Genomic DNA, 20,169 nt, shown 5'->3' with positions numbered 1-20,169 from the left:
TTTAACTTAATGCCTGACACGGGTTATGGTCCTCCTTAAATTGGAATTTCATTAGGTACTAGTAAGGAATTTCAGAAATCCTAAAATTACAGAGGTGGGAAAGGGGTATACTGATAACAGAGTATCTAAATGGAACTGTAGAGGGTGGCCCCACTGGTAGCTTCTCTCTGGGGAATCCTGGTTATTCATGGGAGGGAGGGTAAGGAATATTCTAGGGAAGGAACATGTCAAGATCTGCTTATAGATCCCAAACTGCTCATTAGAGAGTCCTCTATTAAAAACGTCATTAAAAAGGAATAATCTTTAAAAAGAGAGAGAGAGAGAGAGACTAGTCACTGAAATATTTTACTTTTGGAAACTGAAGTCTGACATTACTGATGTGGTGGTATTCTTGACACTCAGACAAGTCTTACCTTCATGTTTCAGTCAAAGAAGTTTGGCAGAGATCACAGAACTTATCCATACTGCTCTCCTCGTACATCGTGGGATAGTAAATTTAAATGAATTGCAATCTTCTGATGGACTATTGAAAGACATGCAATTTGGAAATAAAATAGCTATCCTGAGTGGAGACTTTCTTCTAGCAAATGCCTGCAACAGACTAGCGCTGCTACAGAACACCAAGGTAATACCGGGCAGGTTACTCATGTCTGGATGACTTTTAGGTGGCTCTACTGGAGCTGTGGAGGTCTGTGCACCCTGCTGCCCCAGCTCCCCACATGTAGATGCTCAGTAAAATTGTGATGAAGATGGTGGCAGTGTCCACACCAGTAAAGCCGGTAAATGCTAACAAAGAGTTTTGAAATTAATTTGTTTTTTTCTGGTTATAATTATTTGTTAATTATAGAATACTGTTAAATATTTAGCACAGAGAAGATCTATAAACAGATATTACCTATATTACCTCACCATCCAGAGATAATCACTGTTAGTTAATATTGTGATGGGTTTCCTTTCAAGCTTTTTGTTTGCTTGCTCCTACCTTTATATATGTGAATTTTTTGTAACATAGGTGAGAACTTACATGTATAAGTTGTTTTTTTTTTAGTCCTGCCTATTTTTTCCTACTTCATATTATGATGTGGGTATTTTCCCCTGTTATTAACATTTTTCACAAACTTGTTAATGGTTGCATAATATTCAGTTATTTAGATGTAATATCATTTATTTAACAAATGTCTCATTTTGGGAACTTAAGTTGCTTCTTATTTTTTATTGTCATAAATAAATCTGCAGTAAACATCTTTACACAGCAGTATCCCTCATTCCAGATTATTTTGTTCAGATAAATACCTAAAAGTGGCTCAAAGGGTTTAATCATTTTTAGCATTCTTTTTTTTTTTAAAGATTTTATTTATTTATTTGAGAAAGAGAGAATGAGAGAGAGAGCATGAGAGGGGGCAGGGTCAGAGGGAGAAGCAGACTCCCTGCTGAGCAGGGAGCCCGATGCGGGACTCGATGCAGGGACTCCAGGATCATGACCTGAGCTGAAGGCAGTCGTTTAACCAACTGAGCCACCCAGGCGCCCCATTTTTAGCATTCTTGATACATATTGCCAAGCTGCTTTCTAGAAAGATTGTAGAGATATTCCTTATATATGAGTTTGAATTAGGTTTAGTTATAAAATAACAGTGGCCGAAACAAGATAGGATTTATTCTTTTTCATGTAAAAACATCCAGGATGGGGCGCCTGGGTGGCTCAGTCATTAAACGTCTGCCTTCGGCTCAGGTCGTGATCCCGGGGTCCTGGGATCGAGCCCCGCATCGGGCTCCCTGCTCGGCAGTTAGCCTGCTTCTCCCTTTCCCACTTGCCCTGCTTGTGTTCCCTCTCTCTCGCTGTGTCTCTCTCTGTCAAATAAATAAATAAAATCTTAAAAAAAAAAAAAAAAATCCAGGACTAGGCAGTCTAGTCTAGGATTGATTCTACAAAGTCGGGAACCAAAGGCATTTTCTGTCTTACTGCTCTGCCATCCTTACCTTACTACTGTATTTTTGGCCCCAAATAGCTGCCATCATGTTCTCACTCCAGTCAATAGGAAAGGAGGAGGAGGAAGACAGAGAAAGGCAGATCTCCTTCACCTGAAGGTCAAGTGAGGGTACATCCTGGTTTGCTAAGGATAGTCTCAGTGTAAGTCCACTGTCCCAGAATCCCATCTGTCTTAACATTTGTCCTGGATTTTTTAACAGAGAATGATTACTAATAATTCCATTAGGATGAGCCAGGATGGGTTTCATAGACGTCTACTTTATACTTCCAACCTCTGCCTGAGTTTTTGTCTAGTGTAGGCTAATAGAATATGAGACCCATGTACAATGGAGAGTGTTCTCATGTTAAGGTGATAGTAAATCTGGAGGACAACCAGCAATAACTTACCTCTTTTCCCAACCCTTTCAGACACCTCCCAATCAAGGACAGAACGCAGGGCAATTGCTGATAAAACAAAGTGCACTGACTGTCTAGGTTAATCGTTAACTTTTTCCTATATCAGGTGTAGAAGTATTTGAAATTGCTGCCATTTGATGTATCACGCAATTGTACTGTGGCCTGTGCATGGCCTTCAAGAGTCACCAAGCCACCAGGTACCAGTCCCAAAGCTCAATGGGAAACATAGTAAGGTGGAAGTGGGGCATTGGTGAGTATATGTGGGAAATCAAGGCTGATCAGAGAGGGTAGAGAGTAGACTGAGCACACTTGCTTGTGTAATGTAAACCTGTAACTATTTTATTGTTTGGCAACAGTTTGTTTTTGCAATAAACCCTTTTGGCAGCAATAAGCTAAAAACTATATATTTCATTTTTTAAAGTACTGAGAAAGTTGATAAGGAACGTGTAATTTGCACAAAATGTTTACATTTACATCCACTGGGGAGGCCATACTGGTATCACTGACCACATGAAAACAAATCTGCTGAAAAAGTGAAGCCTAACTTTTAGACAGATGTCTCTTTTTCTAGATTAATTTCACTCATTTTTCGACTACAGGTTTTTTATGTGCACATAGGAAAAAGTAAGCAGTAACTTTATATTTGTTGGCTCCATTGGCAGAAGAACTTTACAGTTAAGTAATTCCAGTTTTAGTTGAGTGCCAGCTGGTACTTCAATTAAATCATTTTAGTTAATTCAGAAAATGTTTTTATTTTTTCCATCTGTTCATGGGATCAAGGTAAAGCTTTTGGAAGTATATTCTATCAAAGGTAAAGCCATTATGAGTGAGTTTGGAAATTCAGTTTAAAGTACAACATGGAAGGGGCACCTAGCTGGCTCAGTTAGTAGAGCATCCGACTCTTGATCTTGGGGTCGTGAGTTCAAGCCCCACGCAGGATGTAGAGATCTCTTAAATAAATAAAGTACAACATGGGAGATAAAATTATTAGTTTACAATAATAATACAAGTACACATTTTGGTGAGGCACACATAGTGTTGTGGTAAAAACAATGTTCTTACTACATTGTGAAACCTATGGAGTAGTTGGAATTCACTGTGGCATACCCATAATTCATAATCATATCCAAACAAGTGTTAACATTCTCTAAGTTGAAATAGAAGGTATTGTTATAAAAATTTCAAGTATCTTTAATGTTCAAGTCTTTAAGCTATAAGATTTTGAGAATTTTGGTGTTACTCTGAGTACAAAAATACAGTTCAGGGCGCCTGGGTGGCTCAGTCATTAAGCGTCTGCCTTCGGCTCAGGTCATGATCCCAGGGTCCTGGGATCGAGTCCCACATCGGGCTCTCTGCTCCACCGGAAGCCTGCTTCTCCCTCTCCCACTCCCCCTGCTTGTGTTCCTGCTCTCGCTATGTCTCTCTCTGTCAAAAAAATAAATAAAATCTTTAAAAAAAAAAAAAAATACAGTTCAGCACTGCAGTGTGTACCTTCTGTCTTTGTTGCCTATCATTAATCAGATTCTCAAAATCTTTATACCCAACAATGGTATTGAATTTTATATAAATGAGTCATAAAATTTTGGTGAACATCTTGCTCAAAATCCACTCAAAATCTTAAATCAAATGTTCAACAAGTAGAACACCAAATGAAACTTTTAGGAAATTACAATGAAAACAATTAATGAAAATTCCATTGGAATTTTTCCTTACAAAAGCAAGGGAGGAACAGAACAAAATAAATAGTAAGATCTCAAATGCTCCCAAGATTAAAATTTACAGTTCTATAATTGTGATTTGGAATATCTCACCTTGCAAGAAGAATCTTTTGGTAGTGCTGCTATTTTGAATAAATTATACACACACGAATAAAATGAAATTGAGAAGGCCTAGATTTTGCAGCATCTAATTTTAGTAAAACATTCAAAAGAATCATAGAGGCAATTTATTTGACAAGCTTTGTCTTATAAAAATATTTGTCAAAGAAAGGTACTTTGAAGGAAGCAAAAAGACAGTACCTTGAAAATATTTGGGCTGGAATAGTTATACTTTACAATATTTAAAAAATTAGAATTGAGTTTCTTTTCCATTTAGCAGATTTGCTCAGAGCTTATCAGGTAACTCAGAATCTGTAGAATGAGCATTTCCTCAATTAAAAATATGGTCTACCAATAAGAATCAATTGAAGGTATCAATAATTTCAAATTAGTCATAAAATGCAACTGTGAAGAATATTGCTGGCAGTTTAGTTCTTAAATGCTGTAATATATATATTATATATATAATTCTTAAATGCCATATATATGTATATGTGTGTGTGTATATATATATATATATATATATATATTTTTTTTTTTTTTTTTTTTTTTAAGATTTTATCCATTCATTTGAGAGAGAGAGCACAAGAGGGGAGGAGAGGGAGAAACAGGCACCCCACAAGCAGGGAGCCCGACACAGAGCTCGATCCCAGGACCGAACCAAAGGCAAATGCTCAACCAACTGAGCCACCTAGGCACCCCCAAATGCCATATTTTTAAAAGCACATTCTTGAGGGGCGCCTGGCTGGCTCAGTTGGTAGAGTGTGTGACTCTTGATCTCTGGATTGTAGGTTGAAGCCCCATGTTGGGTGTAGAGATTACTTAAAATCTTTTCAAAAAATAAAATAAAAGCACATTCTTTAGAAAAATGCCAGTTACACAATATTAGGGACAGATATGCTAAGAAATGAGTTAAAGTATGTAAATATATACCAAGAATAATTATTCTACTGGCTATTTTTTTAATATTCAGATAATCAATATAAAATTATTTTTTTGTTTTAATGTACACGGATATATGTTATTTTTCTTTCTTCTTAAATTTCAGTTTTGAAAATAGCTTTTGAGTAGGACTTGTTAACAAGTCCACCAACATAATAAAGTCAACTGCTAATAAGTACATGTTTCAAAAATTATAAAAATTTCATTTTCTTAGTATTCTCTTTTACTCTCAAGTGTCCCAGTTTGGATGATAAATATAGTATCACCACTTTAAAGACATTTCTCAGAAGTTACTCAGATGGTTCTGCTTACCTACTGGCCAGAATTTAATTATATGGCCACACCTACTTATAAGGGAGACTAGGAAATGTAAACTTTCTTGTGGGTAGCCATGTGTCCAGCCCAAAATATGGAAGATACAGATAACAGATACCGGGAGACAAATAGCATTCTGCCCTATCTCCCCATCACACTTTTGGCTAGCACATATTTCATGAGACGGACCTGCTGATTTTTAGGGGAAAAAATGGAGTGGTACCTTTAATATATAGTTTATATTCACATGGAAAGGAAGCCAGAGTAAGAAATGAATTGGTTATATAAAATGGAATAATAGAGAATCTTAAATCTCCCTCCAAAGATTTATTACCATTTGAGCATTCTTTTTATTTACCCTCAAATTGTTCTATTTTCTATGTATGTAGCCTACTTTGATGCATCTCACTAAATTCTCTCCTTTACTGGAATTCTTATGTTAGTGCAAGGATGACTGATCCATTGCCTTTGAGAGCTACTCTATGACTCCATCATCCCATCTTTCCTCTTGACCATATGTGCTGTAGTCTGTGATGAACTTTGGGTCTTGGAGAAGGAGGAGGCCTCAGAAAGTACAGGCTGGTGTAGTTTCTGGGTGCCTGGCGCTGCACATGACTAGCTCTAGTCACACACACTGGCCACTCACAGATTAGACCCACATACCTAAGAAGAGATAGTCAGGATTTGGTAACTAGATCCACATTTCAGTAATTAGCCCTCAGCCTGGCCCCTACCTTAAAACAAGACTTACTGCCTTTAGACAAATTTCTGTTTTCTCTAATCATTAGTTTTAACATACTTTAAGCTATTCTGATGAAATCTTACATAAGATTAAGAAGATGGTATTTCCTACAAATATAATCATACTGTAATGACATAAACAAGTATTCGCTTGCTTTCACCACTCACTTTATGGAAATGATGTTTAATGTGTTCCTTTTTCTTAGCTAGCTTGTATCATTCACACATCTTTCAATACAGTTCAAGTTCAGAGAAAATGGAAGCTTTACTCCCATCAAAATCAATTCAGATTCATAGTTTGTGAAATCCACTCTTGGTGTTTTGCATTCAGAAGCATCACTATAAATGTTCCAGAGTCTAAGACCTCCACCATCTGCTCCATTAGGCACTGGATTTCAGTGGCAGATTCAAAAAAAAAAAAAAAACACACACAAAAAAACAAAAAAAACACCACACACAAAACAAGAACAGCATATCCAAGCAACAGTTCAGCCTGAAGCTTCTCTGTGAAATAAGAATGATCAGGCATTTCCTTCCTCTTCAGTGAGCCCTAATACCTTCATGGTCTCTGCACCAGTTTGCACTTTAAAATTTTCATTTTATTGACCCTTTTTGGTGAGGAATTTCTTTTTCCTTTTTAAGCCATGGTATATTGTTTTTTAAATTTGATAATTGTGTGTGGAATTGAAGCCTTTATTCTGTTGCAACCATTCTGTTCATCCAAAAAAAAAGGATCTTTTTGTTCCTTGTTCTTCAAAATTTGAAGGCTCTGTGAAGGTCAATTTCAAAAGATACTTCGCTGGATCAGTTCTTGTGAAAGGCCTTAAGTACCATGTCCAGGGGTCTATAATTGATCTTCTACAAATCTAGGCTTCTAGTTGTTCTCTTTTAATCATACTAGATGGTTTCCAAACCATGTGAACAGTAGTTTAAACTGAGGAGATTATAAGTTCTTGAACATCAAGAATTCTCTTTGATAAAGCAAATCTTCCATACTCAGAACCAATTCCTTTCATTTAAATACTTGGCAGTTTATTTTAAGGAAAGTAAAGTTATATCTCAGAAGACTAATTTTATTAAATGAGTTCCCAGAAGCTTAAGTTGATTAAGGATAATGGTAATCATTAATAAGCATTTTTTAGTTGGAGGAGGAGATAGTGATAAATATTTCTTTGGGGCAATATTAAATTTTTTTAAAGTTCTATACATATGGTTAAAGTCTTAGTAAAGTTAGATTTCTGTTTAATGATGTTTTAATTTTCTCTTACAAGAAAAAAACATTGTTGATAGATGAATGGTTAAAGAAGATGTGGTATATATACCATATGCTATATATATGGGTGTGTGTGTGTGTGTGAATATTACTCAGCCATAAAAAAGAATGAACTCTTGCCATTTGTGACAACAGGGTTGGACCTGGAGGATATTATGCCAAGTGAAATAAGTCAGACTCAGAAAGACAAATGTCATATAATCTCACTTATATGTGCAACCTAAAAAACAAACAAATGAACAACAGAATAGAAACATTCATAGATACAGGAAACAAACTGTTGGTTTCCAAAGGGGGAGGGGTTGGGGTGGACAAAATAGGTAAAGGGGATTAAGAGGAACAAACTTGCAGTTATAAATTAAGTAAGTCATGAGGATGTAATGTATAGCATAAGGAACATAGGTCAATAATATTGTAATGGCTTTGTGTGGTGATGGATAGCAACTAGACTTATTGTAGGGATCATTCTGCAATGCGTCAAAATACTGCATCACTGGGGCACCTGGGTGGCACAGTCAGTTTAGTGTCAGACTCTTGGTTTCGGCTCAGGTCATGATCTCAGGGTTTTGAGATCTAGCCCTGTGTCCGGCTCTGCGCTCAGCACAGAGTCTGCTTAAAGATTCTCTCCCTCTCCCTCTGCCTGCCACTCCCCCTGCTTGTGCTCACTCACTCGCTCTCTCCCTCTGACAAATAAATAAATAAAATCTTAAAAAAAAAAGATCCTCGGGCACCTGGGTGGCTCAGATGGTTAAGTGTCTGCCTTCGGCTCAGGTCGTGATCTCAGGGTCCTGGGATCGAGTCCCGCATCGGGCTCCCTGCTCCTCGGGAGCCTGCTTCTCCCTCCGCCTCTCTCTCTCTCTCTGTCTGTCATGAATAAATAAATAAAATCTTTAAAAAAAAAAAAAAAAGATCCTCTCCCTCTCCCTCTGCCCCTCCCCCCACTCTCTCTCTTTCTCTCTCTAAAATAAATCTTTTTAAAGAAATATTGCATCACTATAATGTACACTTAAAACTAATAGGATATTGTATGTCAATTATACTCTACTTAAAAAAAGAAAAGAAAAATTTGTCAGCAATGGCAGTGAAAAGAGAGGGGCGCCTGGGTGGCTCAGTCTGTTAAGCGTCTGCCTTCGGCTCAGGTCGTGATCCCAGGGTCCTGGGATTGAGCCCCGCATTGGGCTCCCTGCTTGGCAGGGAGCCTGCTTCTCCCTCTCCCTCTGCTGCTCCCCCCCTTGCTTGTGCTCTCTCACTCTTACTGTCTCTCAAATAAATAAATAAATAAAATCTTAAAAAAAAAAAAGGCAATGAAAAGAGGGACCACGGTAGTGAGGGAGTAGACAACTTAATACAGAATTTCTGTATATAGTATGTCAGTCTTTTCACAGTGACAGCTTTTTTTTGAGGGTGTGTATTTAACTTGGTAATTAAAGTTAGCATATTTGTAGCAACTTTAATTTTTTATGACTTATTCATTCTACCAATTTTCCATTTTCTTGTGCTACTGAATTCTTGTCTGAATTTCTGTATTATGTGTTTATCTCTGTACTTATCCTGGGGCAGACCATTAGATGAAGGGCTCTGCAGTCATAAGAAATTCAGAGCTGTTTTATAATTGTCAAGGGTAAAATTAGCAAAGTCAATTATTCTCCCTTTGGCTTTTCCCTGAAGATATTAGGGGTCTTCAAGGTAATTGCCTTAGGTAACACTTAGATTTTTAAATATCTCTAAGTATAGAAATTGATATATTAATCCTCTGGTAATTGTCTTCTTAGGCGTCTGCCTAAGAATTATAAAAATAAATTTGAATTAACAAGATTTTGAATTCAAGAGTGAGTTTAAAAATTAGTGTTTTGAGTTTTCATTCATTTTCAATTATGGAAGCTAAGGTCAACTTTTTGTTTTAGTACTTCACTGTCCACAGACCCTAGACTTAGAGACCTTAGAATGCCTCTTTTTAAGCCATAAATTCCCTGACTCCATTGAAATAAGTTGCTCTCTATTGTGTTCATGTAGAATATCATTGGATCCTGGAATGATGGGGTCATACCAGAATCTAAAATTTTAGTGTCTGAGCATCAAGCTATCAGTGAGACATGCTGAATAATTGGGGGAAAAAACATGAACTGGAAAAGCACTGTAATTTAGAAATCTGGCTGACCATTAGAGGCTTTTTTTGGGTCCCTGTTTGTTTTGTAGACTGGATCTGTGGTTTAGGATTAAGCCACAGTACAAATAAGGCTGTGTGATTACTACTTGTCATCTTCTTTAAGTCTTGTCTTTTACATGCGTAGTGATAATCCTAGTGTTTAAAAAATTGAACTCACCATGCTATTTTTTTCTATTTTTAAAGTACTTTTCATCTAATGGACCTATCACTATACATCAGGTGGGAGACTGTGACTTAGCCTGGGTCTTGTTTGAGCATCCCAGAACATTATCATGTCATTCCTGGGGACTGTTCTATTAAGCATTAGTGATTTATATTTCTAAATAACCAGGGGCACAGATGTACTCCTTACATAGCTGATGTATTTCCTTATGTTAACTTTGTTTTCCTAAAGGCATAAATATGTTGTTTACAAGGAAGAATTTTGTTTGTATAAATAATGCTCAATTTATGCATATAAATCTCCTCCTTTTACACATCTATATATTTTAATAAAGAGATTGCTATTGGTTACTTGATATTTGTATTATTTGTTATATTAATTCTACTTTCAAATTCATGTTAAAAAGTGAAACCTGGAGCACCTGGGTAGCTCAGTCGGTTAAGCTCTTGATTTGGCTCAAGTCATGATCTTAGGGTTGTGATATTGAGCCCCTCATTGGGCTCCATGCTGGGCGTGGAGCCTGATAAAGATGTTCTCTCCCCCCTCCCTCTCCCTCTGCCCCACCTCCCCATGCACATGCACTCTCTCTCTTTAAAAAAAGTGAAACCCAGGAGTGCCTGGCTGGCTCAGTCAGTAGAGCATGCCACTCTTGTTCTTGTGGTCATGAGTTCAAGCCCCACTTTGGGTGTAGAACTCCCCCCCAAAAAAAGTGAAACCTAGAAACATGCTATAGCATATGAAATTTGAGATTTTCTCTATCATACTCATTTATTTTTTTTTTTCTAAGAATTTATTTATTTGACAGACAGAGAGAGACAGCGAGAGAGGGAACACAAGCAGGGGGAGTGGGAGAAGGAGAAGCAGGCTTCCCGCAGAGCGGGGAGCCCGACGTGGGGCTCAATCCCAGGACCCCGGGATCATGACCTGAGCTGAAGGCAGACGCTTTAACAACTAAGCCACCCAGGCACCCCTCATACTCATTTAAAATAGACATTATGACCTTGTATGCACTATTTTATTTGTGGAAATTATTTTTTTTTTTAAGGTTTTATTTATTTGTCAGCAAGAGAGAGAGAGCACTTGCACAAGCAGGGGGAGCGGCAGGCAGAGGGAGAAGCAGGCTCCTTGCTGAGCAGGGAGCCCAATATGGGACTCGATCCCAGGACCCTGGGATCTGATCTGAGCTGAAGGCAGACACCTAACCAACTGAGCCACCCAGGCATCCCTGTGGAAATTATTGATTAATATCTTTTAGCCTCTTTAGTCTCACACTCAAGATTAATGTTCTTTTTCTACATACAACCCACTCAAGTGTAGGTTTTCATGACTAGAGTAAATGTGTGCAGAATGTAATTGGGTGTCATGTGTTGTAACAATAAAGGCATCTCCCTATCAATTAAAGAAGCCAAAATGCTATCATAAAATTACAATTTCAAAATCCCCAAATTTTTCCAGTTTATCATTTACTAATATAGCTACCTATTAAACAAACACTATATCCATTCTGAGCCACTTCCTTGATCTTTAAGGCAAAAGTGATAAATGTTCAGAGTTTGAGAAGTGTACTAGAAACAAGAAGACAAATATTATGTTCTTTTAAAATTTATGATCTCATTAAAAACTTGAACTTTGCCCTTTTGGTGCCGTAGAACAATGGGATGAAGTGTCTTTTTGCCATAAGAAAGTCAAATGCCGTCATGCAAAATGGACACTTCTCTGAGTGTCTGTCAGCCAGAAAGTTGATGACCTGGAAGGGAATTTCTTCTATCTGCCTGGCATTCAAAGAAGCCCATTAAAAAAAATCTGTGTTCTACAAACATATATTCTCTAAAATGGGTAGAGTTAAACCCCACACCATGGCCATGAGAGGTAGATATATATTGATTATGGCAATTTTATAGTATACTTAGTCACCTCAATTTTGTAAATCCCTTCCAGAAATAAAATTAATCAAGCCAGCTTTTTTTTCCTCTCCATTTTCACTGGCATAAATTGCTATTTCTCTAAAGCCAGAGGGAGAAAAAAAAAATCTAAAAAAAAATCAGCTCCAAGTATTCAGTACTCTTCCTTTTGCCTTTCTAATGATTTTACTCAAGGAGCTTCCTGAGTTAGGAGTTAACAAAAGTACTGGGTAGATGAACAGCTGATTCCTTCCTCTGCATTGTCAGCTGCCTGACCTCACATCTCTTCACTCATCCTTTCTTTATCCTGTAGATTTGTCCTCAGTGCCTCTTTCTTTGTCTCTTATTGTTCACAAATCAGTTAATTTCATCTCAGGCAATCCCCAGAGTGTATACACATCCTCTTCAACCCTTTTCTTCCCATTTTTCATTCTTTATCTTCTTACCTGTTATTTCAGAAAAATGGTTATCCGTCTTTGTGCCTTCTCTGTGCTCCTTTCAAAGGAAAAGTCAACCAAGAAACTTTACTTAGGAGTTGACAAACATCAGCGTAAAGCTTGGAATCGTCTTTTGTTAAGAATAAGGAAAATTATATAATTAGAAATGAAATAGGTATGAGAAAGAACCAGTGTCTCTACCCTCATTTTCTTATTAAACCAAATTTCCCTATAACTGTCAATGTTTAAAGGCCATTTAAAAAATATTTCCTATTTAGTTTTGTTTTCCTCTTTTGTTTAATTGCAAGTATTATAAGATTGTGGTTTTCTATTTGATTTTCAATTATAAGTATATGGCATTTCTAATGTTATGGGCTGCCCTGGGAACCTACCCACCATTTACAACCTCGATTGTTAGGAAAATGAGGTATGAGCTCCAAACAACTGACTTACAGATAAAATTCCAAAATGTGGTGCATTTGTAAACTGGTGCCTGGTTTTATTAGATTGATACCAGACTTAAACCCCATAAGCAAAAGAACAGGTAAGAGCATTCAAAAGGATCCATGTGACTACTTATCATTAGTAGCCACATACAGCTCAGTTGTGTTGATATAATTTTGGTTTTAGCATTTCCATCATTTTCCTGATGCCTCAGAGTTGTGAATACTCATGGAAAAAATTCACTCTAAGCCAAAGTTGGCTTATGAGGCGTTAACCCAGGAGCAAATCTTATTTATTTAGCAATAGTGATTGGGGAAGAGCCCTTTCCTGGCAGCTAATGACCTACTGGAGGACTTGAGTGCCCAAGGCAAAGCTGAAGGCCATTAGCCCAACAGGCCATTAACTGACAAATGCCTGACCCTGAGGTCATTTCTGATATTGTAAACTATGAAAACATTAAAGTGGGTTTGTTGGAAAGTATGGCTGCCAAGGAAGTTTCTTTTTAAACATTTTGGAAAATGCATTATTTGTTGTTATTCATGTGGCTTAATTGTCTTTGTTCTGGGGCCATTTTCACTGTGCATATCAAGTCAGTCAGTCATCAGTAAACGCCAAAACTATATTGTATGGCCAATCTTTGATTTTTAAAGGACAGTTTTCCTGTTTAGAATATCAGATTAACTGTGTTATTCCTAAACAGCTGTGACTTTCACTTCTGTGTGGATCACTTATGTTTTCATGATGTGTTGAGCTATATGTATAGTGCTTATCTATTTTATACTTCTCAGAGATGACCTGTAAAGCCACATAAGTGGAAAGAACTCCGAAGTAGAAGTCTATGGACCTAGTTTCTATCTCTGCCTTTTTTTTTTTTAATTGGCCATTTAACATTAAATGGTTCATTTTATCAGAATTCCAGTCGAGAGCATTCATCTTTTTCTCCACACTGTTTATCTAATGTCTTTTTTTTTTTAATTTTAAGTAAGCTCCATGCCTAACGTGGGGCTTGAACTCATGACCCCGAGATCAAGAGTCACATGCTCTACTGACTAAGCCAGCCAGGCATGCCCCTCTAATGTCTTAATATTCCACTTTACAAGTGAAATTAGAAACTTCATGATGTAGAATATTTATTAAAATTAGTACAACATTTAAAAAATAATATTAACAACTTATATTTTTGAGTGCCTACTCTGTAGTGGACACCATTGTAAGTGCTTTGTGTGTATTAACTAAATCTCTCCTGAGGCATGGGAGAGGGTTAAGTAATTAATTTCCTAGAGGAAATGGTGGAGCTGCTGTCTAAATCTAAAGAGAGGCAATCTGGCTCCAAAATCCTCATGCTTAACTAAAGTAGAAAACGAACAAACCAACTAAGAACTATGATACTTTTTTTTGCCAGCAATTTTGCAGTTACCAATATTGGAATTTATAACATCTTAAACAGTTAGTAGTTTTAAAATATTAGAATACATATTTCAGTACAAACATCAATAGGAGCTTTATGAAACATTTTAGAGAAATAACTAGTAAGCAGAGACAACTTGTTTTCTTAGTTTCCTCATCTGTAAAATAAAGGCATTATTTCCATCTCCTATATCCTTGCTGATGACAATATTCTACAATTCTGAGTGTTGTAGGAAAGAGTCTAAACTTATAATATCTATATCCAGATCCTGAAAATGTCATGAAATAGGAAGAAAAACAAAGCACTCAAGAAAAACTTGTTTATAAAGTCAGAGATGTGATAGAGAATTGAAAATCTTTTATAAATGTCTAAGATCTTGAGGTATATGTTGTGCCTATTTCAGCTATCTAAAACAATACCCCAAATTAGTGAACTCACCTTTAAGGGCAATTTGTGATGAGAAACTGATATGGCTTAATTTGGTCAAGTTTAAACTTTAAAGGCCATAGGGTGATATGCAAATGTAAATTTCTGGAAATAGTGATTAAATAAAGTGATAATTGTGCAGATTTATTTTGAAACAGTTATGGTTTATACAATTAATTCACATTAGAAAAAGTGTTGGTAATGCAATAAAATTTTTTGTGTTCATTGTGTTAAGCCTTGGGAATACCAGTTTAAAAGCCAGTTGCATCACCTATTTTCAGTCTTCATGTAAATTATATCAACAACAACAACAACAAAAAGCCAATTGTATCTCTATAGATTGGAGAATTTCTAACCCAAAGGTGTCCATTGTTTGATTCAAGGGTACAATACAGCCAGTCTCAAGTTTCTACTACATGATTTTTTTAAAGGAGGGGAAGAAAAAGGATTACCTAATTTTCTAGAACGCAGTACCAGTTGGGCCAGTTATTTTTAGAGTTCCATTGATACACAGATTTTGAAGAGCTGCAAAGGTATTTGGAAGAAATACAGATAGTTTTAGATGAGATGCATGGATTTTAATGCATATGAGTCATGCTTTTATTTCTGTGGCTGCCTTTGAAGTACAAACCTTGGGATGTCTCTAAATTACAAACATCTGTCTTTTAGTGGAGCCCAGTTTGAAGAGGAACTAATTGAACTAAAAATTGAACTATGTTATCTGAAAGACATGGGATCCCTGGAATTTGTAAGATGTATGTATGAATCTTAGAAAAATCCTGAGATTTTTAACTCTGGCCAAATGTGGTCTAATTTTTTTCATGAATCTAGTAAGATCAAAGCTCAGAGTCAATATTAGTGATATATATAAACCAAGATGGAAATGCATCCTAACACTCTACCCCATAGTATCCAAGAACGATTCTGTTTTAACCTGCCTTCTGCCTGTTTCAATTCCATTTTTAAGTGTTTTTGAAATAAAGTGATAAAGAAATTAACACCTTTATATATATTAATTATATTTCAGAATAACAGTGTGTAACTGCCTGTCAAAAATTTCGTGACCTTGTGTGCAGTTAAGATGGCTAACCAAGGGGCGCCTGGGTGGCTCAGTCGGTTAAGCGACTGCCTTCGGCTCAGGTCGTGATCCTGGAGTCCCGGGATCGAGTCCCGCATCGGGCTCACTGCTCAGCAGGGAGTCTGCTTCTCCCGCTGACCCTCTTCCCTCTCATGCTCTCTCTCTATCATTCTCTCTCTCAATAAATAAATAAAAATCTTAAAAAAACAAACAAAAAAAATGATGGCTAGCCAAGGTATGAGCTAAACATGACATATATCAGCATAATATAAGGTAATATTTCAAAGTACAGATCACATGCTATTTATTGGTGGGTAGTGAAATCACTTTAGTGAATCACTATCAACACTTTTTTTTAATGGAACACAATAGAAAATAGAGGGATCATGAAATTTTTGTTTTATGAAGACACTCACATACTTTTTTAATGAGTATAAAAAACACTCATTTTTATACATATGCATGTGTGCATGTACAGTGTCATAATGTAAAATATAGTTCTTACTGTGGTTGCAACTTTAAAATCTCGAAAGCTTATAGTATTAATCCGTGTTCTAGCCAGAAGCATCCTTCCAGCTGAATGAAATAATGTACCGTGATTCTGGTGTTCTGAATTTTTCACATCATGAACTTGTGTTTCTCAGAGGTGGGATTAACTGTTAAGTAAAATCACACTTGGAAAATATCACTTAACATCACCGAGAGTGCCATCAAAGGAAGAAGCAGTGAAAGCAAATTGGAGGTTATCAGCCACATAGGGGAAAAGTGAGCACATCACTGAAATGGCAGACATAATTCTCTCTGAGAACTTGTCAGAATAAGGTATAATGGTGCCGCTAAGTGTGGAACATCCTAAGTACAACAAACTTCATGTACAGGAATTCCTATGTTGGAGAAAGTGAAAAATAAAGCAATTAACTGCTGTACGATAATGTGACAATTACTTTCTTTCATGACTAAGCATTCAGTTCCCAGCAGCTATTTACAGTTTTTATAGTAATGCAAGATACTTAACACAACCAACTCTTTTTTAACTTGTTGGAAAGCATCTCTTTTTCCTTTATTTCTTATGAAAAGTTTCATTTTGGTGTAAGCATTTTAAATTAAAAAACTTTTTCAAGGAACCTAGTCATTGTTTAAATCAATAAAAGATGATCGTAATTCAGTGGTGAACAGTTTGGATCACTTCTTCGTTGCTACCAAAAGAAAGCCAGGGCGCCTGGGTGCTCAGTCAGTTCAGCCGCTGCCTTCGGCTCAGGTCGTGATGTCAGGGTCCCAGTATCGAGTCCCGCCATTGGGCTCCCTGCTCAGTGGGGAGTCTGCTTCTCCCTCTCCTTCTGCCCCTCCCCCCACTTTTGTGCTCTCTCACGCTCTGTCTCTCAAATAAATAAAATCTTTAAAAAAAAAAAGAAATCCATATTTTGGCATCATCCTTACAATTGTTATGAATAAAAAACGTATACAGCTACACATTTAGGTATTTCTGGTCATGGGGCTTATTGTTGATACTTCTTACCTAGATAGATAAACTGAGGCCCAGAGAAGTGGTATGGCTGGCCCAAGGTCATGCAGCTCACCTATGTATTAACCTTCTAAGTGGTCCGTGACAAAGTAATGTCGTTTATCTTTATAAGGTCATAACTAGCTTCATTAGTACAGTGCCGGGAACATAGTGGGCTATCAGCAAATGTTTATGGAATGAATTAGCCAATATAGTATTAAATTTCAACACTTCATATTCATGCCATTTTCTTGAACTTGTGGCCTGTTTCTTTTAAGTTTTATCGGTTGTGATTTTTAAACATCTCCTTAGTTCACTGAATTTTCAGAGCCCTTTTGACAAATGTTACCAGTAGAGGCCATAAACCAATGTATCAGCTGTTCTAAATTAAAAATTAAGATTATCAATTTGCTTAGTTTTTGCTGCACCTGTCCTACTGGTTGTGCCATTTCTCTCCCTGCTCTTCCCCCTTAGCCAGGAAGAACTTCCAGCTCACTAGAACAGATTGCTCTCCCTCCCACAAAGAAGCACGGTCGTACCCGTTTGGCAGCACTGAAAAGGCTCGTTTCAAAAAGCCTAGTTAGAAGCTTCCTCCAGAACTCCTGTGAGTTAGTGGTGTGTTTATTACAACAGACCTTTCATCATTGTCTTCATTAAACCTGGTCCTTGTCTCATAGGAAGGAGTGGAGAGAACCATTCTTGCTTAGACTTCATCAATGGCTTTTTTAAAGCTACTCATTTGTATTAATCAGCATGCAGATGAGGGCTCATCTGGGTTGTTTGTGCCCAGGTGGTGGGTGAGTAGATTTACCCCTTATTTGGCCACTGCGCTGCTCCCTGTGTTCTTCAGAGGTCGCTTCTCCACTGAGGCTGCCAGCCTGAAAGCGCTGGCTGAGCACTGGGGACTGAATCCACCTGGAACAAAGTCGTTTGCTTAAACCCAGTTTGTAAATGATAAAGTGCTTTACAAATGTTAGATGTTATTATTGGTCTCTGTGGGAGAGCGCTACTCCTTCACCAGTTCTCTACCTCACCTTGGTGATGTAAGTAAATCTTTCCATCTTTAAATGCGTTTCTCAAATGTTTCATTTGTATGAAGAGGAACTAAAGAGCGAGTGAAGCTCACTGCCCTGGTTACTATTAGCAGGCTCTTCGGCATCCTTTCTCTATAGAAGTGCTTCTCTGTAAGACATTTTTACTGACAATATAGTTTTTGTGGCTTAAAAAAAAATCTTGACTATATCCCTTCAAATATCGAAGCTCTTTGGAAAGGACATATTTATGCTAAATCTCTTTTGTTCCTCCCAAGATGTATATGGGAATTAATTCTTCCCCAAGGGCAGTTTACCTTTGCTACTGCTTCTGCATTGCTGTTTCTTCCTGGAGGTGGGGGAGGGGGTGCAATAAATTTGTGTGTAATTAATGCGATCAGCACTGCAGATGCGTGCACACACATGACTGCTTCCTTTGCTAGCAGCTGTTAAAAGAGTAGTAAAGGCTGAGGGGCTGTGTGTTCATTTGCCTCCTAAATAGAGTGATGGATCACACGTTGTCTTGTCATTCCACAGTGTAGTAAAAACTGTCATTAAAATAACCTTTTCGGCGCAAGTTTTTGAAAGATGATTATAAATCTGTAATAGCCTCCACAGTTTCTATATACCAAACAAGTTAAGTACGTAGCAACCTTTTTTAAGGGAGTTAAAATACAACTATACTACCTTACTATGTCAACTCAGGTTTGGCTGGCTTGAGCTTTTACTGAGCCACATTAGTTGATAGTTAACATTTTCCTAAAGATATAGCTGTATTTTACTTATAATTTGGGACAGGCGATCCTTTGCTCCTATCAAGTGGTCTGGTTTACTAGTTAACCATCTACAACTCAGTTGAGACTCTTCCGTTTGTGAAATGCTAACTGACAGTACTCCTCGATCACATTCATTGAGAGAAGCACAACTTGTCTGCACAGAATGCTTACCACCACTTACTGATCTTATTTTTGCTAATCTGAGGACTATTGATTGATCAATATATTCCAGAAATCAGTTTGTGGACACAGCTTAGGAAGGCTCTCCGAGACAAAAAGCAGAGCATGTTCCTAACTCCCCACCCCAGCCCATGGAAATAGGTTTATTGTTTTACCCGACCATAAAAGCAGTACAATAAAAGGCAGAAAATGTAGTACATTGTAAATTTAAGCCATTATTAAGTTTAGCAATTATAAATTTAAGCAGTTCAGAAAAGTTGAAAGAGAACATTTTTTATTTTATTTTTTTAAAGATTTTATTTATTTATTTGACAGAGAGAGAGCACAAGTAAGCAGAGCGGCAGGCAGAGGGAGAGGGAGAAGCAGGCTTCCCACTGAGCAGGGAGCCCGATGTGGGGCTCAATCCCAGGACCGTGGGATCATGACCTGAGCCAAAGGCAGATGCTTAACGGACTGAGCCACCGAAAAAGAACATTTTTTAATTAAAAATCATCCAGGAGCTTACCACTAACACATTATCATTCTTATTAATGTTTTGTTGTCCTTTCAGACTTTTTTCTCAGCATATATAAATACATAGATTGACCTCATTTTGTTTTAAAAATTCCTATCGTGCTATTCTGTTTTGTAGCCAGCTTTTTTCTTTTCCTTAAGACATTACAGATATCTTTTTATAGCAGTGTGAGGATGTTATTTGGTCATTGTTCTCTTATTGTCCCTACTTCTACCAATTCCTATTTTCTATGATAAGAATTTTAGTCAGCTCAGGGCATATCACCACAACACCTCTCGTGAGTGCATATGTATCGCTTTTGCTTTTCAGTTAAGAAAAATCTTTGAATTGTAGTGACCCTTGCCAAAAGATAAAGAATGAAGCAATTACATATTCCCCTGAGACTGATGAAATCTGTCCTCTAAATTAACCGTTTAAGAAATTCATTCCATCAATTACACTTCAATAAAATAATAATAATAATAATAAATTCCGTACAAGGTGGCCCAAGAAGCCAGCTCAGAACACTGACAGTCTGAACAGTTACCACTTCTGGCTCACTGAAATCTAGGGTGTTACTCAGAAGATGGGGGGAAGAGTATACAGCATTGCTGTACAGTCAGATTTCAACAGGACAAATTGGAGAGAAAAGCATTTTTGTACCACACGTGCAGGTAAGCAATTCTGCCATTC

The 20,169-nt window shown here is 37.2% G+C and overlaps 1 protein-coding gene across 1 annotated transcript in view; it reads left to right on the top strand.

Moving 5' to 3' along the window:
• PDSS2 (decaprenyl diphosphate synthase subunit 2) overlaps nt 1-20,169 on the top strand; it is a 248,986-nt gene that overhangs the window by 142,775 nt on the left and 86,042 nt on the right. Inside the window, exon 3 of the mRNA XM_034991728.1 lies at nt 427-625. Within this exon, the coding sequence (XP_034847619.1) occupies nt 427-625 (199 nt within the window). The remainder of the gene's footprint in view (nt 1-426; nt 626-20,169) is intronic.

The sequence above is a fragment of the Mirounga leonina genome, unplaced genomic scaffold (genome assembly GCF_011800145.1).
Source record: "Mirounga leonina isolate KUSES-001 unplaced genomic scaffold, KU_Mleo_1.0 Mir_53, whole genome shotgun sequence".
Classification (NCBI taxonomy): Eukaryota; Metazoa; Chordata; class Mammalia; order Carnivora; family Phocidae; genus Mirounga; species Mirounga leonina.
This window is presented reverse-complemented; position numbering and strand designations above follow the sequence as displayed.